This window comes from Taudactylus pleione, unplaced genomic scaffold, assembly GCF_031769625.1.
Source record: "Taudactylus pleione unplaced genomic scaffold, aTauple2 ptg000274l, whole genome shotgun sequence".
Taxonomy (NCBI): Eukaryota; Metazoa; Chordata; class Amphibia; order Anura; family Myobatrachidae; genus Taudactylus; species Taudactylus pleione.
This window is the reverse complement of record NW_028284676.1, coordinates 4,254,511-4,273,016: the sequence shown is the minus strand read 5'-3', so window position 1 is coordinate 4,273,016 and position 18,506 is coordinate 4,254,511. Positions and strand designations below refer to the sequence as shown.

The 18,506-nt window shown below is 47.6% G+C and overlaps 1 protein-coding gene across 1 annotated transcript in view; it reads right to left on the bottom strand.

The window, feature by feature from the left end:
- Positions 1-3,917: 3,917 nt before the first annotated feature.
- The window catches only part of APOM (apolipoprotein M), a 34,002-nt gene continuing 19,413 nt past the window's right edge, over positions 3,918-18,506 (bottom strand). The window contains exon 6 of the mRNA XM_088481567.1: positions 3,918-3,998. Coding sequence (XP_088337693.1) covers positions 3,979-3,998 — 20 coding nt within the window. The 3' untranslated portion in view covers positions 3,918-3,978. The remainder of the gene's footprint in view (positions 3,999-18,506) is intronic.

Genomic DNA, 18,506 nt, shown 5'->3' with positions numbered 1-18,506 from the left:
TCTTCAATACATTTTAATTTTTCATTTTTTTCCCCCCTCCTACAATTCCTCTCGAATGAGCTATGTTTATTTATTCAATAGAGAGTGAGGTGACATTGAGACTGTATTTATTTTCAGTTACTGTGATATATAGATTAATGTATTTAGTGCCATTACTACGTGTGCCCGTAAATTATTATTCCTTATTTTTGTGGCGCCACCAGGTTTCTGCAGCGCCTTACAAATTAGCAAAACAATAAAACAGTGACGTACAGTACAAGACAATGCAGGACACGGACATGATTTATAAACATAGCTGCATCCGCAATCGTAACACTCAAATAAGCAGCAGGGTGGCAGCAAACAAGGGTTAGGTGTCATTGTAGGGAGTATATGATGGTATTAGTATGGGAAAGGGGAAGAGGGCCTTGCTCGTGAAAGCTTACACTTACAGGGCAAAATAAATGCACTTTCACATACAAGGTTCTTCTGGGAATTACAAAAGACAATTCAGAGGACATGTAAAAAAGTAAGTGGTTTTCCCGGACCACTAAATAAAAGGGTAACACCTCTACAATTTAAACTTGGGACGTGAATGGAGTAAGTGCACTGTGAGTGCCAGGGCTGGGGGTTTGTTTGGTAGGTTGCTTGGTACACCCAAGGAACACCAGTGCCCCTAGTCTGCATACAGCAAGTTAAAGACCAAACCTTCCAGCTGCTGGGTGGCACAGAGTTATACCTGCCATCTCCATAAACCAATGCATAGGCTGTACAGCTACTCTGGAGCTAGTGCAGGAACAACACGTGTCAGCAATAAGAGGTAAATGCAGCTGACAGTAATATAATGGAATCTATGACTCAGAACTGACTAATGTAAGGGCAAGCACTGGCAGTATGTATGCATCTCTCCAACGGATTCCTTCCCTGGTGCGGACAGGTCTGGGTGCTTTACTACAGGAATAGCAGGATAGGTAGGGTGAAGAGGGACAATGTAGGTTCTTCTGCGCTGCCATAAATCCTGGCAATACAGTGGACCTGTAACCTACACATCATCGCGGCATCCACTTTGACCGCAAAATCTGGAAAGACCACTCTGCGTTAAAAGTATCAAATTAGCTGTATGTTCTATAAATGTCATTTTTATTGCAGCTCTCCGATTATTGCCGACCCTAAACATTAAAGAAAAAAAAACTGAGCAGCGCTGATAAATTCCAATTAATAAATAAATCCACAATATAAAGAGTAATATTTAAAACATAAATCCCTGTCGGGATATGAGAAGCAGCTTGCGTTGCTACCAATTTTCTTTGGTTTCTTTCTTCATACTGCTGTTAATAATTTACAATTCTGCAGATGTTATGTGATTACTATCAGTGGCAAACGCAGGATTTCTAGAGGGGGGTTTCCAAATGCCTGATTTTAGAGCGAGTGTGGCCAATCCATGAAGAGGGCATAATTAGCACTTATCCAGCTTTAATATGAGTCATACAAACTGTATTGTGTGTCATAATTCCAGCATATAGAGGACCAGCAATCACAGTAAGCCATTAAATGCAGCAGTAGGGCCATCCTGTCTGAGCTGAATGGTTTTACTTTAGATGTGGGCACTATTCCAGAGTATTGGAGCAAGTCCGGGAGTCTGGGGGAGCAGCAGAAGAACCTAGCACTGCCCTGGACATATATGTAAATATTGGGCTTTATAGCAGTGCATCCCTAACAGTGCATGTTTTCCAAATCCCCTAATTGGTGCACAGATTATTTATTACTGGCTGATACATGTTAAAAGATCCACAGGTGGTTCTAATTATTTCATTATGATACTGAGAAGAACATGCAGCGCTAGTAAAATTCCATTATATTACTATTTCTATTGTGGTCATGGTGTGAGCTGGGGAGGGGGTTTCCAGGCAGATGGAAACCCCCCCTGCGTTTGCCTATGACTATGGCAACCGCAGGCACATGTTGCAGAGAGTCTTTGGAACACTCCTCTGAGCTCTGCATGTTTTAAATATTCAACAACTTAACTTTCCTTGCAGATTCATACAGTCGTATCAAGCACTAAATACAATCAAATGTATTCTCAGCCATATTTAAAAAAAAAAGTGACCATGAGGTTGACACATTTCTCCACATTCAGTTGTGGTTTCATCAGTTATAGATTTTCTTGCGCTGCCACACACACACCATTAAATAAAGTCTGTTTACAGCTCAACCAATTATTGGGAACCAATACCCTGCATCCTGCTGAATGGATAGGTTGCATACTCATGACTATTGGATACACACAAAATGGTGGAGGTGATAGACGCGCTAGAATAAAAAACAATTTCCGTCCAGCTAACAGACTAGCAATATATTATATATCAAGGTTGGAAATAATGATTTTTATTTGAAATAATAATTTTGTCCTTTAAACTTTGCTTTTGTCAAAGAATGCTCCTTTTGCAGCAATTACAGCATTGCAGATCTTTGTCATTCTAGCTGTTAATTTGTTGAGGTAATCCTGAAGAAATTTCACCCCACGCTTCCTGGAGCACCTCCCACAAGTTGGATTGGCTTAATAGGCACTTCTTGCGTACCATACGGTCAAGATGCTCCCACAACAGCTCAATGGGGTTGAGATCCGGTGACTGCGCTGGCCATTCCATTACAGACAGAATACCAGCTGCCTGCTTCATCCCTAAATAGTTCTTACATAATTTGGAGGTGTGCTTTGGGTCATTGTCCTGTTGGAGGAGGAAATTGGCTCCAATCAAGCGCTGTCCACAGGGTATGGCATGGCGTTGCAAAATGGAGTGATAGCCTTCCTTATTCAAAATCCCTTTTTTCCTTGTACAAATCTCCCACTTTACCAGCGCCAAAGCAGCCCCAGACCATCACATTACCTCCACCATGCTTGACAGATGGCGTCAGGCACTCTTCCAGCATTTTTTCACTTGTTCTGCGTCTCACAAATGTTCTTCTGTGTGATCCAAACACCTCAAACTTCGATTTGTCTGTCCATAACACTTTTTTCCAATCTTCCTCTGTCCAATGTCTGTGTTCTTTTGCCCATATTAGTCTTTTCTTTTTATTGGCCAGTCTCAGATATGGCTTTTTCTTTGCCACTCTGTCTAGAAGGCCAGCATCCCATACTCTCCTCTTCACTGCAGACGTTGACACTGGTGTTTTGCGGGTACCATTTAATGAAGCTACCAGTTGAGGACTTGTGAAGCGTCTATTTCTCAAACTAGAGACTCTAATGTACTTGTCTTCTTGCACAGTTGTGCATCGGGGCCTTCCACTTCTCTATCTACTCTGGTTAACGCCTGTTTGGCTGTTCTCAGAAGGGAGAAGTACACACCGTTGTAGGAAATGTTCAGTTTCTTGGCAATTTCTCGCATGGAATAACCTTCATTTCTAAGAGCAACAATAGACTGTCGAGTTTCACATGAAAGTTCTCTTTTTCTGGCCATTTGGAGAGTATAATCGAACCCACAAATGTGATGCTCCTAATACTCAATTAGCTCAAAGGAAAGACAGTTTTATGTCTTCTCTAATGAGCAAACCTGTTTTCAGCTGTGCTAACATAATTGCACAAGGGATTTCAAGGGTTTTCTAATCATCCATTAGTCTACTAAAGCGCTTAGCAAACACAATGTACCATTAGAACATTGGAGTGATGGTTGGTGGAAATGGGCCTTTATACACCTATTCCTTTAAAAACCAGACGTTTGCAGCTAGTATAGTCAATTACCACATTAACAATGTATAAAGTGTATTTCTGATTAATTTAATGTTATCTTCAATGAAAAAAAACAGTGCTTTTCTTTCAAAAATAAGGAAATTTCTAAGCGACCCCAAACGTTTGAACGGTAGTGTGTGTGTGTGTGTATATGTATATATATATATATATATATATATACACACACACAAAGAAACAGTGCACTCACACAGTGTAGATATAAATTCTTTTTATTAATTATTTCATTTCTGTCTTCTTTCAAGATACCATAATCATTATGTAAGATGGCAGATTTCTGAAAAGAGAAATAGAGAATATATTTAGTACAGTCATTGCCAGTTACTGGACACACTACTACACCATGACATGTATACACAGCACAGGTACAGTACATACAGCAGCAGTGCCAGTCTCCTCCTCACACACTACTACACCATGACATGTATACACAGCACAGGTACAGTACAGACAGCAGCAGTGCCAGTCTCCTCCTCACACACTACTACACCATGACATGTATACACAGCACAGGTACAGTACAGACAGCAGCAGTGCCAGTCTCCTCCTCCTCACACTACTACACCATGACATGTATACACAGCACAGGTACAGTACAGACAGCAGCAGTGCCAGTCTCCTCCTCCTCACACTACTACACCATGACATGTATACACAGCACAGGTACAGTACAGACAGCAGCAGTGCCAGTCTCCTCCTCACACACTACTACACCATGACATGTATACACAGCACAGGTACAGTACAGACAGCAGCAGTGACAGTCTTCTCCTCCTCACACTACTACACCATGACATGTATACACAGCATAGGTACCGTACAGACAGCAGCAGTGCCAGTCTCCTCACACACTACTACACCATGACATGTATACACAGCACAGATACAGTACAGACAGCAGAAGTGCCAGTCTCCTCACACACTACTACACCATGACATGTATACACAGCACAGGTACAGTACAGACAGCAGCAGTGCCAGTCTCCTCCTCACACACTACTACACCATGACATATATACACAGCACAGGTACGGTACAGACAGCAGCAGTGCCAGTCTCCTCACACACTACTACACCATGACATGTATACACAGCACAGGTACAGTACAGACAGCAGCAGTGCCAGTCTCCTCCTCACACACTACTACACCATGACATGTATACACAGCACAGGTACAGTACAGACAGCAGCAGTGCCAGTCTCCTCACACACTACTACACCATGACATGTATACACAGCACAGGTACAGTACAGACAGCAGTGCCAGTCTCCTCACACACTACTACACCATGACATGTATACACAGCACAGGTACAGTACAGACAGCAGTGCCAGTCTCCTCACACACTACTACACCATGACATGTATACACAGCACAGGTACGGTACAGACAGCAGCAGTGCCAGTCTCCTCACACACTACTACACCATGACATGTATACACAGCACAGGTACAGTACAGACAGCAGCAGTGCCAGTCTCCTCCTCACACACTACTACACCATGACATGTATACACAGCACAGGTACAGTACAGACAGCAGTGCCAGTCTCCTCACACACTACTACACCATGACATGTATACACAGCACAGGTACAGTACACACAGCAGCAGTGCCAGTCTCCTCCTCACACACTACTACACCATGACATGTATACACAGCACAGGTACAGTACAGACAGCAGCAGTGCCAGTCTCCTCCTCACACACTACTACACCATGACATGTATACACAGCACAGGTACAGTACAGACAGCAGCAGTGCCAGTCTCCTCCTCACACACTACTACACCATGACATGTATACACAGGTACAGTACAGACAGCAGCAGTGCCAGTCTTCTCCTCCTCACACTACTACACCATGATATGTATGCACTGGTACAGTACAGACAGCAGCAGTGCCAGTCTCCTCACACACTACTACACCATGACATGTATACACAGCACAGGTACGGTACAGACAGCAGCAGTGCCAGTCTCCTCACACACTGCTACACCATGACATGTATACACAGCACAGGTACGGTACAGACAGCAGCAGTGCCAGTCTCCTCACACACTACTACACCATGACATGTATACACAGCACAGGTACAGTACAGACAGCAGTGCCAGTCTCCTCACACACTACTACACCATGACATGTATACACAGCACAGGTACAGTACAGACAGCAGTGCCAGTCTCCTCACACACTACTACACCATGACATGTATACACAGCACAGGTACAGTACAGACAGCAGCAGTGCCAGTCTCCTCCTCACACACTACTACACCATGACATGTATACACAGCACATGTACAGTACAGACAGCAGCAGTGCCAGTCTCCTCCTCACACACTACTACACCATGACATGTATACACAGCACAGGCACAGTACAGACAGCAGCAGTGCCAGTCTCCTCCTCATACACTACTACACCATGACATGTATACACAGCACAGGTACAGTACAGATAGCAGCAGTGCCAGTCTCCTCACACACTACTACACCATGACATGTATACACAGCACATGTACAGTACAGACAGCAGCAGTGCCAGTCTCCTCCTCACACACTACTACACCATGACATGTATACACAGCACAGGTACAGTACAGAAAGCAGCAGTGCCAGTCTCCTCACACACTACTACACCATGACATGTATACACAGCACAGGTACAGTACAGACAGCAGCAGTGCCAGTCTCCTCCTCACACACTACTACACCATGACATGTATACACAGCACAGGTACAGTACAGACAGCAGCAGTGCCAGTCTCCTCCTCACACACTACTACACCATGACATGTATACACAGCACAGGTACAGTACAGACAGCAGCAGTGACAGTCTCCTCACACACTACTACACCATGACATGTATACACATCACAGGTACGGTACAGACAGCAGCAGTGCCAGTCTCCTCACACACTACTACACCATGACATGTATACACAGCACAGGTACAGTATATACAGCAGCAGTGCCAGTCTCCTCCTCACACACTACTACACCATGACATGTATACACAGCATAGGTACAGTACAGACAGCAGAAGTGCCAGTCTCCTCCTCACACACTACTACACCATGACATGTATACACAGCACAGGTACAGTACAGACAGCAGCAGTGCCAGTCTCCTCACACACTACTACACCATGACATGTATACACAGCACAGGTACAGTACAGACAGCAGCAGTGACAGTCTCCTCACACACTACTACACCATGACATGTATACACAGCACAGGTACAGTACAGACAGCAGCAGTGCCAGTCTCCTCCTCACACACTACTACACCATGACATGTATACATAGCACAGGTACAGTACAGACAGCAGCAGTGCCAGTCTCCTCCTCACACACTACTACACCATGACATGTATACACAGCACAGGTACAGTATACACAGCAGCAGTGCCAGTCTCCTCACACACTACTACACCATGACATGTATACACAGCACAGGTACAGTACAGACAGCAGCAGTGCCAGTCTCCTCCTCACACACTACTACACCATGACATGTATACACAGCACAGGTACAGTACAGACAGCAGCAGTGACAGTCTCCTCACACACTACTACACCATGACATGTATACACATCACAGGTACGGTACAGACAGCAGCAGTGCCAGTCTCCTCACACACTACTACACCATGACATGTATACACAGCACAGGTACAGTATACACAGCAGCAGTGCCAGTCTCCTCCTCACACACTACTACACCATGACATGTATACACAGCATAGGTACAGTACAGACAGCAGAAGTGCCAGTCTCCTCCTCACACACTACTACACCATGACATGTATACACAGCACAGGTACAGTACAGACAGCAGCAGTGCCAGTCTCCTCACACACTACTACACCATGACATGTATACACAGCACAGGCACAGTACAGACAGCAGCAGTGACAGTCTCCTCACACACTACTACACCATGACATGTATACACAGCACAGGTACAGTACAGACAGCAGCAGTGCCAGTCTCCTCCTCACACACTACTACACCATGACATGTATACATAGCACAGGTACAGTACAGACAGCAGCAGTGCCAGTCTCCTCCTCACACACTACTACACCATGACATGTATACACAGCACAGGTACAGTATACACAGCAGCAGTGCCAGTCTCCTCACACACTACTACACCATGACATGTATACACAGCACAGGTACAGTACAGACAGCAGCAGTATCAGTCTCCACCTCACACACTACTACACCATGACATGTATACACAACACAGGTACAGTACATACAGCAGCAGTGCCAGTCTCCTCCTCACACACTACTACACCATGACATGTATACACAGCACAGGTACAGAACAGACAGCAGCAGTGCCAGTCTCCTCCTCACACACTACTACACCATGACATGTATACACAGCACATGTACAGTACAGACAGCAGCAGTGCCAGTCTCCTCCTCACACACTACTACACCATGACATGTATACACAGCACAGGCACAGTACAGACAGCAGTAGTGCCAGTCTCCTCCTCATACACTACTACCCCATGACATGTATACACAGCACAGGTACAGTACAGACAGCAGCAGTGCCAGTCTCCTCACACACTACTACACCATGACATGTATACACAGCACATGTACAGTACAGACAGCAGCAGTGCCAGTCTCCTCCTCACACACTACTACACCATGACATGTATACACAGCACAGGTACAGTACAGAAAGCAGCAGTGCCAGTCTCCTCACACACTACTACACCATGACATGTATACACAGCACAGGTACAGTACAGACAGCAGCAGTGCCAGTCTCCTCCTCACACACTACTACACCATGACATGTATACACAGCACAGGTACAGTACAGACAGCAGCAGTGCCAGTCTCCTCCTCACACACTACTACACCATGACATGTATACACAGCACAGGTACAGTACAGACAGCAGCAGTGACAGTCTCCACACACACTACTACACCATGACATGTATACACATCACAGGTACGGTACAGACAGCAGCAGTGCCAGTCTCCTCACACACTACTACACCATGACATGTATACACAGCAAAGGTACAGTATACACAGCAGCAGTGCCAGTCTCCTCCTCACACACTACTACACCATGACATGTATACACAGCATAGGTACAGTACAGACAGCAGAAGTGCCAGTCTCCTCCTCACACACTACTACACCATGACATGTATACACAGCACAGGTACAGTACAGACAGCAGCAGTGCCAGTCTCCTCACACACTACTACACCATGACATGTATACACAGCACAGGTACAGTACAGACAGCAGCAGTGCCAGTCTCCTCCTCACACACTACTACACCATGACATGTATACACAGCACAGGTACAGTATACACAGCAGCAGTGCCAGTCTCCTCACACACTACTACACCATGACATGTATACACAGCACAGGTACAGTACAGACAGCAGCAGTGCCAGTCTCCTCCTCACACACTACTACACCATGACATGTATACACAGCACAGGTACAGTACAGACAGCAGCAGTGACAGTCTCCTCACACACTACTACACCATGACATGTATACACATCACAGGTACGGTACAGACAGCAGCAGTGCCAGTCTCCTCACACACTACTACACCATGACATGTATACACAGCACAGGTACAGTATACACAGCAGCAGTGCCAGTCTCCTCCTCACACACTACTACACCATGACATGTATACACAGCATAGGTACAGTACAGACAGCAGAAGTGCCAGTCTCCTCCTCACACACTACTACACCATGACATGTATACACAGCACAGGTACAGTACAGACAGCAGCAGTGCCAGTCTCCTCACACACTACTACACCATGACATGTATACACAGCACAGGTACAGTACAGACAGCAGCAGTGACAGTCTCCTCACACACTACTACACCATGACATGTATACACAGCACAGGTACAGTACAGACAGCAGCAGTGCCAGTCTCCTCCTCACACACTACTACACCATGACATGTATACATAGCACAGGTACAGTACAGACAGCAGCAGTGCCAGTCTCCTCCTCACACACTACTACACCATGACATGTATACACAGCACAGGTACAGTATACACAGCAGCAGTGCCAGTCTCCTCACACACTACTACACCATGACATGTATACACAGCACAGGTACAGTACAGACAGCAGCAGTATCAGTCTCCACCTCACACACTACTACACCATGACATGTATACACAACACAGGTACAGTACAGACAGCAGCAGTGCCAGTCTCCTCCTCACACACTACTACACCATGACATGTATACACAGCACAGGTACAGTACAGACAGCAGCAGTGCCAGTCTCCTCACACACTACTACACCATGACATGTATACACAGCACAGGTACAGTACAGACAGCAGCAGTGCCAGTCTCCTCCTCACACACTACTACACCATGACATGTATACACAGCACAGGTACAGTACAGACAGCAGCAGTGCCAGTCTCCTCCTCACACTACTACACCATGACATGTATACACAGCACAGGTACAGTACAGACAGCAGCAGTGCCAGTCTCCTCCTCACACACTACTACACCATGACATGTATACACAGCACAGGTACAGTACAGACAGCAGCAGTGCCAGTCTCCTCCTCACACTACTACACCATGACATGTATACACAGCACATGTACAGTACAGACAGCAGCAGTGCCAGTCTCCTCCTCACACACTACTACACCATGACATGTATACACAACACAGGTACAGTACAGACAGCAGCAGTGCCAGTCTCCTCACACACTACTACACCATGACATGTATACACAGCACATGTACAGTACAGACAGCAGCAGTGCCAGTCTCCTCCTCACACACTACTACACCATGACATGTATATACAACACAGGTACAGTACAGACAGCAGCAGTGCCAGTCTCCTCCTCACACACTACTACACCATGACATGTATACACAGCACAGGTACAGTACAGACAGCAGCAGTGCCAGTCTCCTCCTCACACACTACTACACCATGACATGTATACACAGCACATGTACAGTACAGACAGCAGCAGTGCCAGTCTCCTCCTCACACACTACTACACCATGACATGTATACACAGCACAGGCACAGTACAGACAGCAGTAGTGCCAGTCTCCTCCTCATACACTACTACACCATGACATGTATACACAGCATAGGTACAGTACAGACAGCAGAAGTGCCAGTCTCCTCCTCACACACTACTACACCATGACATGTATACACAGCACAGGTACAGTACAGACAGCAGCAGTGCCAGTCTCCTCACACACTACTACACCATGACATGTATACACAGCACAGGTACAGTACAGAAAGCAGCAGTGCCAGTCTCCTCACACACTACTACACCATGACATGTATACACAGCACAGGTACAGTACAGACAGCAGCAGTGCCAGTCTCCTCCTCACACACTACTACACCATGACATGTATACACAGCACAGGTACAGTACAGACAGCAGCAGTGCCAGTCTCCTCCTCACACACTACTACACCATGACATGTATACACAGCACAGGTACAGTACAGACAGCAGCAGTGACAGTCTCCTCACACACTACTACACCATGACATGTATACACAGCACAGGTACAGTACAGACAGCAGCAGTGCCAGTCTCCTCCTCACACACTACTACACCATGACATGTATACATAGCACAGGTACAGTACAGACAGCAGCAGTGCCAGTCTCCTCCTCACACACTACTACACCATGACATGTATACACAGCACAGGTACAGTATACACAGCAGCAGTGCCAGTCTCCTCACACACTACTACACCATGACATGTAAACACAGCACAGGTACAGTACAGACAGCAGCAGTGCCAGTCTCCTCCTCACACACTACTACACCATGACATGTATACACAGCACAGGTACAGTACAGACAGCAGCAGTGCCAGTCTCCTCACACACTACTACACCATGACATGTATACACAGCATAGGTACAGTACAGACAGCAGCAGTGACAGTCTCCTCCTCACACACTACTACACCATGACATGTATACACAGCACAGGTACAGTACAGACAGCAGCAGTGCCAGTCTCCTCCTCACACACTACTACACCATGACATGTATACACAGCACAGGTACAGTACAGACAGCAGCAGTGCCAGTCTCCTCCTCACACTACTACACCATGACATGTATACACAGCACAGGTACAGTACAGACAGCAGCAGTGCCAGTCTCCTCACACACTACTACACCATGACATGTATACACAGCACAGGTACAGTACAGACAGCAGCAGTGCCAGTCTCCTCACACACTACTACACCATGACATGTATACACAGCACATGTACGGTACAGACAGCAGCAGTGCCAGTCTCCTCCTCACACACTACTACACCATGACATGTATACACAGCACAGGTACAGTACAGACAGCAGCAGTGCCAGTCTCCTCCTCACACACTACTACACCATGACATGTATACACAGCACAGGTACAGTACAGACAGCAGCAGTGCCAGTCTCCTCCTCACACACTACTACACCATGACATGTATACACAGCACAGGTACGGTACAGACAGCAGCAGTGCCAGTCTCCTCACACACTACTACACCATGACATGTATACACAGCACAGGTACGGTACAGACAGCAGCAGTGCCAGTCTCCTCCTCACACACTACTACACCATGACATGTATACACAGCACAGGTACGGTACAGACAGCAGCAGTGCCAGTCTCCTCCTCACACACTACTACACCATGACATGTATACACAGCACAGGTACGGTACAGACAGCAGCAGTGCCAGTCTCCCCCTCACACACTACTACACCATGACATGTATACACAGCACAGGTACGGTACAGACAGCAGCAGTGCCAGTCTCCCCCTCACACACTACTACACCATGACATGTATACACAGCACAGGTACGGTACAGACAGCAGCAGTGCCAGTCTCCTCCTCACACACTACTACACCATGACATGTATATACAGCACAGGTACGGAACAGACAGCAGCAGTGCCAGTCTCCTCACACACTACTACACCATGACATGTATACACAGCACAGGTACGGTACAGACAGCAGCAGTGCCAGTCTCCTCACACACTACTACACCATGACATGTATACACAGCACAGGTACGGTACAGACAGCAGCAGTGCCAGTCTCCTCACACACTACTACACCATGACATGTATACACAGCACAGGTACGGTACAGACAGCAGCAGTGCCAGTCTCCTCACACACTACTACACCATGACATGTATACACAGCACAGGTACGGTACAGACAGCAGCAGTGCCAGTCTCCTCACACACTACTACACCATGACATGTATACACAGCACAGGTACGGTACAGACAGCAGCAGTGCCAGTCTCCTCACACACTACTACACCATGACATGTATACACAGCACAGGTACGGTACAGACAGCAGCAGTGCCAGTCTCCTCACACACTACTACTCCATAACATGTATACACAGCACAGGTACGGTACAGACAGCAGCAGTGCCAGTCTCCTCCTCACACACTACTACACCATGACATGTATACACAGCACAGGTACGGTACAGACAGTAGCAGTGCCAGTCTCCTCCTCACACACTACTACACCATGACATGTATACACAGCACAGGTACGGTACAGACAGTAGCAGTGCCAGTCTCCTCCTCACACACTACTACACCATGACATGTATACACAGCACAGGTACGGTACACACAGCAGCAGTGCCAGTCTCCTCACACACTACTACACCATGACATGTATACACAGCACAGGTACGGTACAGACAGCAGCAGTGCCAGTCTCCTCACACACTACTACACCATGACATGTATACACAGCACAGGTACGGTACAGACAGCAGCAGTGCCAGTCTCCTCCTCACACACTACTACACCATGACATGTATACACAGCACAGGTACGGTACAGACAGCAGCAGTGCCAGTCTCCTCCTCACACACTACTACACCATGACATGTATACACAGCACAGGTACGGTACAGACAGCAGCAGTGCCAGTCTCCTCCTCACACACTACTACACCATGACATGTATACACAGCACAGGTACAGTACAGACAGCAGCAGTGCCAGTCTCCTCCTCACACACTACTACACCATGACATGTATACACAGCACAGGTACAGTACAGACAGCAGCAGTGCCAGTCTCCTCCTCACACACTACTACATCATGACATGTATACACAGCACAGGTACAGTACAGACAGCAGCAGTGCCAGTCTCATCCTCACACACTACTACACCATGACATGTATACACAGCACAGGTACAGTACAGACAGCAGCAGTGCCAGTCTTCTCCTCCTCACACTACTACACCATGATATGTATACACAGCACAGGTACGGTACAGACAGCAGCAGTGCCAGTCTTCTCCTCACACACTACTACACCATGACATGTATACACAGCACAGGTACGGTACAGACAGCAGCAGTGCCAGTCTCTTCACACACTACTACACCATGACATGTATACACAGCACAGGTACGGTACAGACAGCAGCAGTGCCAGTCTCCTCACACACTACAACACCATGACATGTATACACAGCACAGGTACAGTACAGACAGCAGCAGTGCCAGTCTCCTCCTCACACACTACTACACCATGACATGTATACACAGCACAGGTACAGTACAGACAGCAGCAGTGCCAGTCTCCTCCTCACACACTACTACACCATGACATGTATACACAGCCCAGGTACAGTACAGACAGCAGCAGTGCCAGTCTCCTCACACACTACTACACCATGACATGTATACACAGCACAGGTACGGTACAGACAGCAGCAGTGCCAGTCTCCTCACACACTACTACACCATGACATGTATACACAGCACAGGTATGGTACAGACAGCAGCAGTGCCAGTCTCCTCCTCACACACTACTACACCATGACATGTATACACAGCACAGGTACGGTACAGACAGCAGCAGTGCCAGTCTCCTCACACACTACTACACCATGACATGTATACACAGCACAGGTACGGTACAGACAGCAGCAGTGCCAGTCTCCTCACACACTACTACACCATGACATGTATACACAGCACAGGTACGGTACAGACAGCAGCAGTGCCAGTCTCCTCACACACTACTACACCATGACATGTATACACAGCACAGGTACGGTACAGACAGCTGCAGTGCCAGTCTCCTCCTCACACACTACTACACCATGACTTGTATACACAGCACAGGTACGGTACAGACAGCTGCAGTGCCAGTCTCCTCCTCACACACCTACTACACCATGACATGTATACACAGCACAGGTACGGTACACACAGCAGCAGTGCCAGTCTCCTCACACACTACTACACCATGGCATGTATACACAGCACAGGTACGGTACAGACAGCAGCAGTGCCAGTCTCTTCACACACTACTACACCATGACATGTATACACAGCACAGGTACGGTACAGACAGCAGCAGTGCCAGTCTCCTCACACACTACTACACCATGACATGTATACACAGCACAGGTACGGTACAGACAGCAGCAGTGCCAGTCTCCTCACACACTACTACACCATGACATGTATACACAGCACAGGTACGGTACAGACAGCAGCAGTGCCAGTCTCCTCCTCACACACTACTACACCATGACATGTATACACAGCACAGGTACGGTACAGACAGCAGCAGTGCCAGTCTCCTCACACACTACTACACCATGACATGTATACATAGCACAGGTACGGTACACACAGCAGCAGTGCCAGTCTCCTCCTCACACACTACTACACCATGACATGTATACACAGCACAGGTACGGTACACACAGCAGCAGTGCCAGTCTCCTCCTCACACACTACTACACCATGACATGTATACACAGCACAGGTACGGTACACACAGCAGCAGTGCCAGTCTCCTCCTCACACACTACTACACCATGACATGTATACACAGCACAGGTACGGTACGGACAGCAGCAGTGCCAGTCTCCCCTCACACACTACTACACCATGACATGTATACACAGCACAGGTAGGGTACGGACAGCAGCAGTGCCAGTCTCCTCCTCACACACTACTACACCATGACATGTATACACAGCACAGGTACGGTACGGACAGCAGCAGTGCCAGTCTCCTCCTCACACACTACTACACTATGACATGTATACACAGCACAGGTACAGTACGGACAGTAGCAGTGCCAGTCTCCTCCTCACACACTACTACACCATGACATGTATACATAGCACAGGTACAGTACAGACAGCAGCAGTGCCAGTCTCCTCCTCACACACTACTACACCATGACATGTATACACAGCACAGGTACAGTACAGACAGCAGCAGTGCCAGTCTCCTCCTCACACACTACTACACCATGACATGTATACACAGCACAGGTACAGTACAGACAGCAGCAGTGCCAGTCTCCTCCTCACACACTACTACACCATGACATGTATACACAGCACAGGTACAGTACGGACAGCAGCAGTGCCAGTCTCCTCACACACTACTACACCATGACATGTATACACAGCACAGGTACGGTACAGACAGCAGCAGTGCCAGTCTCCTCCTCACACACTACTACACCATGACATGTATACACAGCACAGGTACGGTACAGACAGCAGCAGTGCCAGTCTCCTCACACACTACTACACCATGACATGTATACACAGCACAGGTACGGTACAGACAGCAGCAGTGCCAGTCTCCTCACACACTACTACACCATGACATGTATACACAGCACAGGTACGGTACAGACAGCAGCAGTGCCAGTCTCCTCACACACTACTACACCATGACATGTATACACAGCACAGGTACGGTACAGACAGCAGCAGTGCCAGTCTCCTCCTCACACACTACTACACCATGACATGTATACACAGCACAGGTACGGTACACACAGCAGCAGTGCCAGTCTCCTCCTCACACACTACTACACCATGACATGTATACACAGCACAGGTACGGTACACACAGCAGCAGTGCCAGTCTCCCCTCACACACTACTACACCATGACATGTATACACAGCACAGGTACGGTACAGACAGCAGCAGTGCCAGTCTCCTCACACACTACTACACCATGACATGTATACACAGCACAGGTACGGTACAGACAGCAGCAGTGCCAGTCTCCTCACACACTACTACACCATGACATGTATACACAGCACAGGTACGGTACAGACAGCAGCAGTGCCAGTCTCCTCACACACTACTACACCATGACATGTATACACAGCACAGGTACGGTACAGACAGCAGCAGTGCCAGTCTCCTCACACACTACTACACCATGACATGTATACACAGCACAGGTACGGTACAGACAGCAGCAGTGCCAGTCTCCTCCTCACACACTACTACACCATGACATGTATACACAGCACAGGTACGGTACACACAGCAGCAGTGCCAGTCTCCTCACACACTACTACACCATGACATGTATACACAGCACAGGTACGGTACAGACAGCAGCAGTGCCAGTCTTCTCCTCACACACTACTACACCATGACATGTATACACAGCACAGGTACAGTACACGCAGCAGCAGTGCCAGTCTTCTCCTCACACACTACTACACCATGACATGTATACACAGCACAGGTACAGTACAGACAGCAGCAGTGCCTGTCTCCTCATACACTATTACACCATGACATGTATACACAGCACAGGTATAGTACAGACAGCAGCAGTGCCAGTCTCCTCCTCACACACTACTACGCCGCCAGGACATGTATACACAGCACAAGTACAGAACACACAGCAGCAGTGCCAGTCTCCTCACACACTACTACACCATGACATGTATACACAGCACAGATACGGTACAGACAGCAGCAGTGCCAGTCTCCTCCTCACACACTACTACACCATGACATGTATACACAGCACAGGTACGGTACAGACAGCAGCAGTGCCAGTCTCCTCCTCACACACTACTACACCATGACATGTATACACAGCACAGGTACGGTACACACAGCAGCAGTGCCAGTCTCCCCTCACACACTACTACACCATGACATGTATACACAGCACAGGTACGGTCAGACAGCAGCAGTGCCAGTCTCCTCACACACTACTACACCATGACATGTATACACAGCACAGGTACGGTACACATAGCAGCAGTACCAGTCTCCTCCTCACACACTACTACACCATGACATGTATACACAGCACAGGTACGGTACAGACAGCAGCAGTGCCAGTCTCTTCACACACTACTACACCATGACATGTATACACAGCACAGGTATGGTACAGACAGCAGCAGTGCCTGTCTCCTCATACACTATTACACCATGACATGTATACACAGCACAGGTATAGTACAGACAGCAGCAGTGCCAGTCTCCTCCTCACACACTACTACGCCGCCAGGACATGTATACACAGCACAGGTACAGTACACACAGCAGCAGTGCCATTCTCCTCCTCACACACTACTACACCATGACATGTATACACAGCACAGGTACAGTACAGACAGCAGCAGTGCCAGTCTCCCCTCACACACTACTACACCATGACAGGAATACACAGCACAGGTACAGTACATACAGCAGCAGTGCCAGTCTCCTCCTCACACACTACTACACCATGACAGGAATACACAGCAGCAGTGCCAGTCTCCTCCTCACACACTACTACACCATGACATGTATACACAGCACAGGTACAGTACACACAGCAGCAGCAGTAACATTCTACTTCTGGAACCACTGCTGACG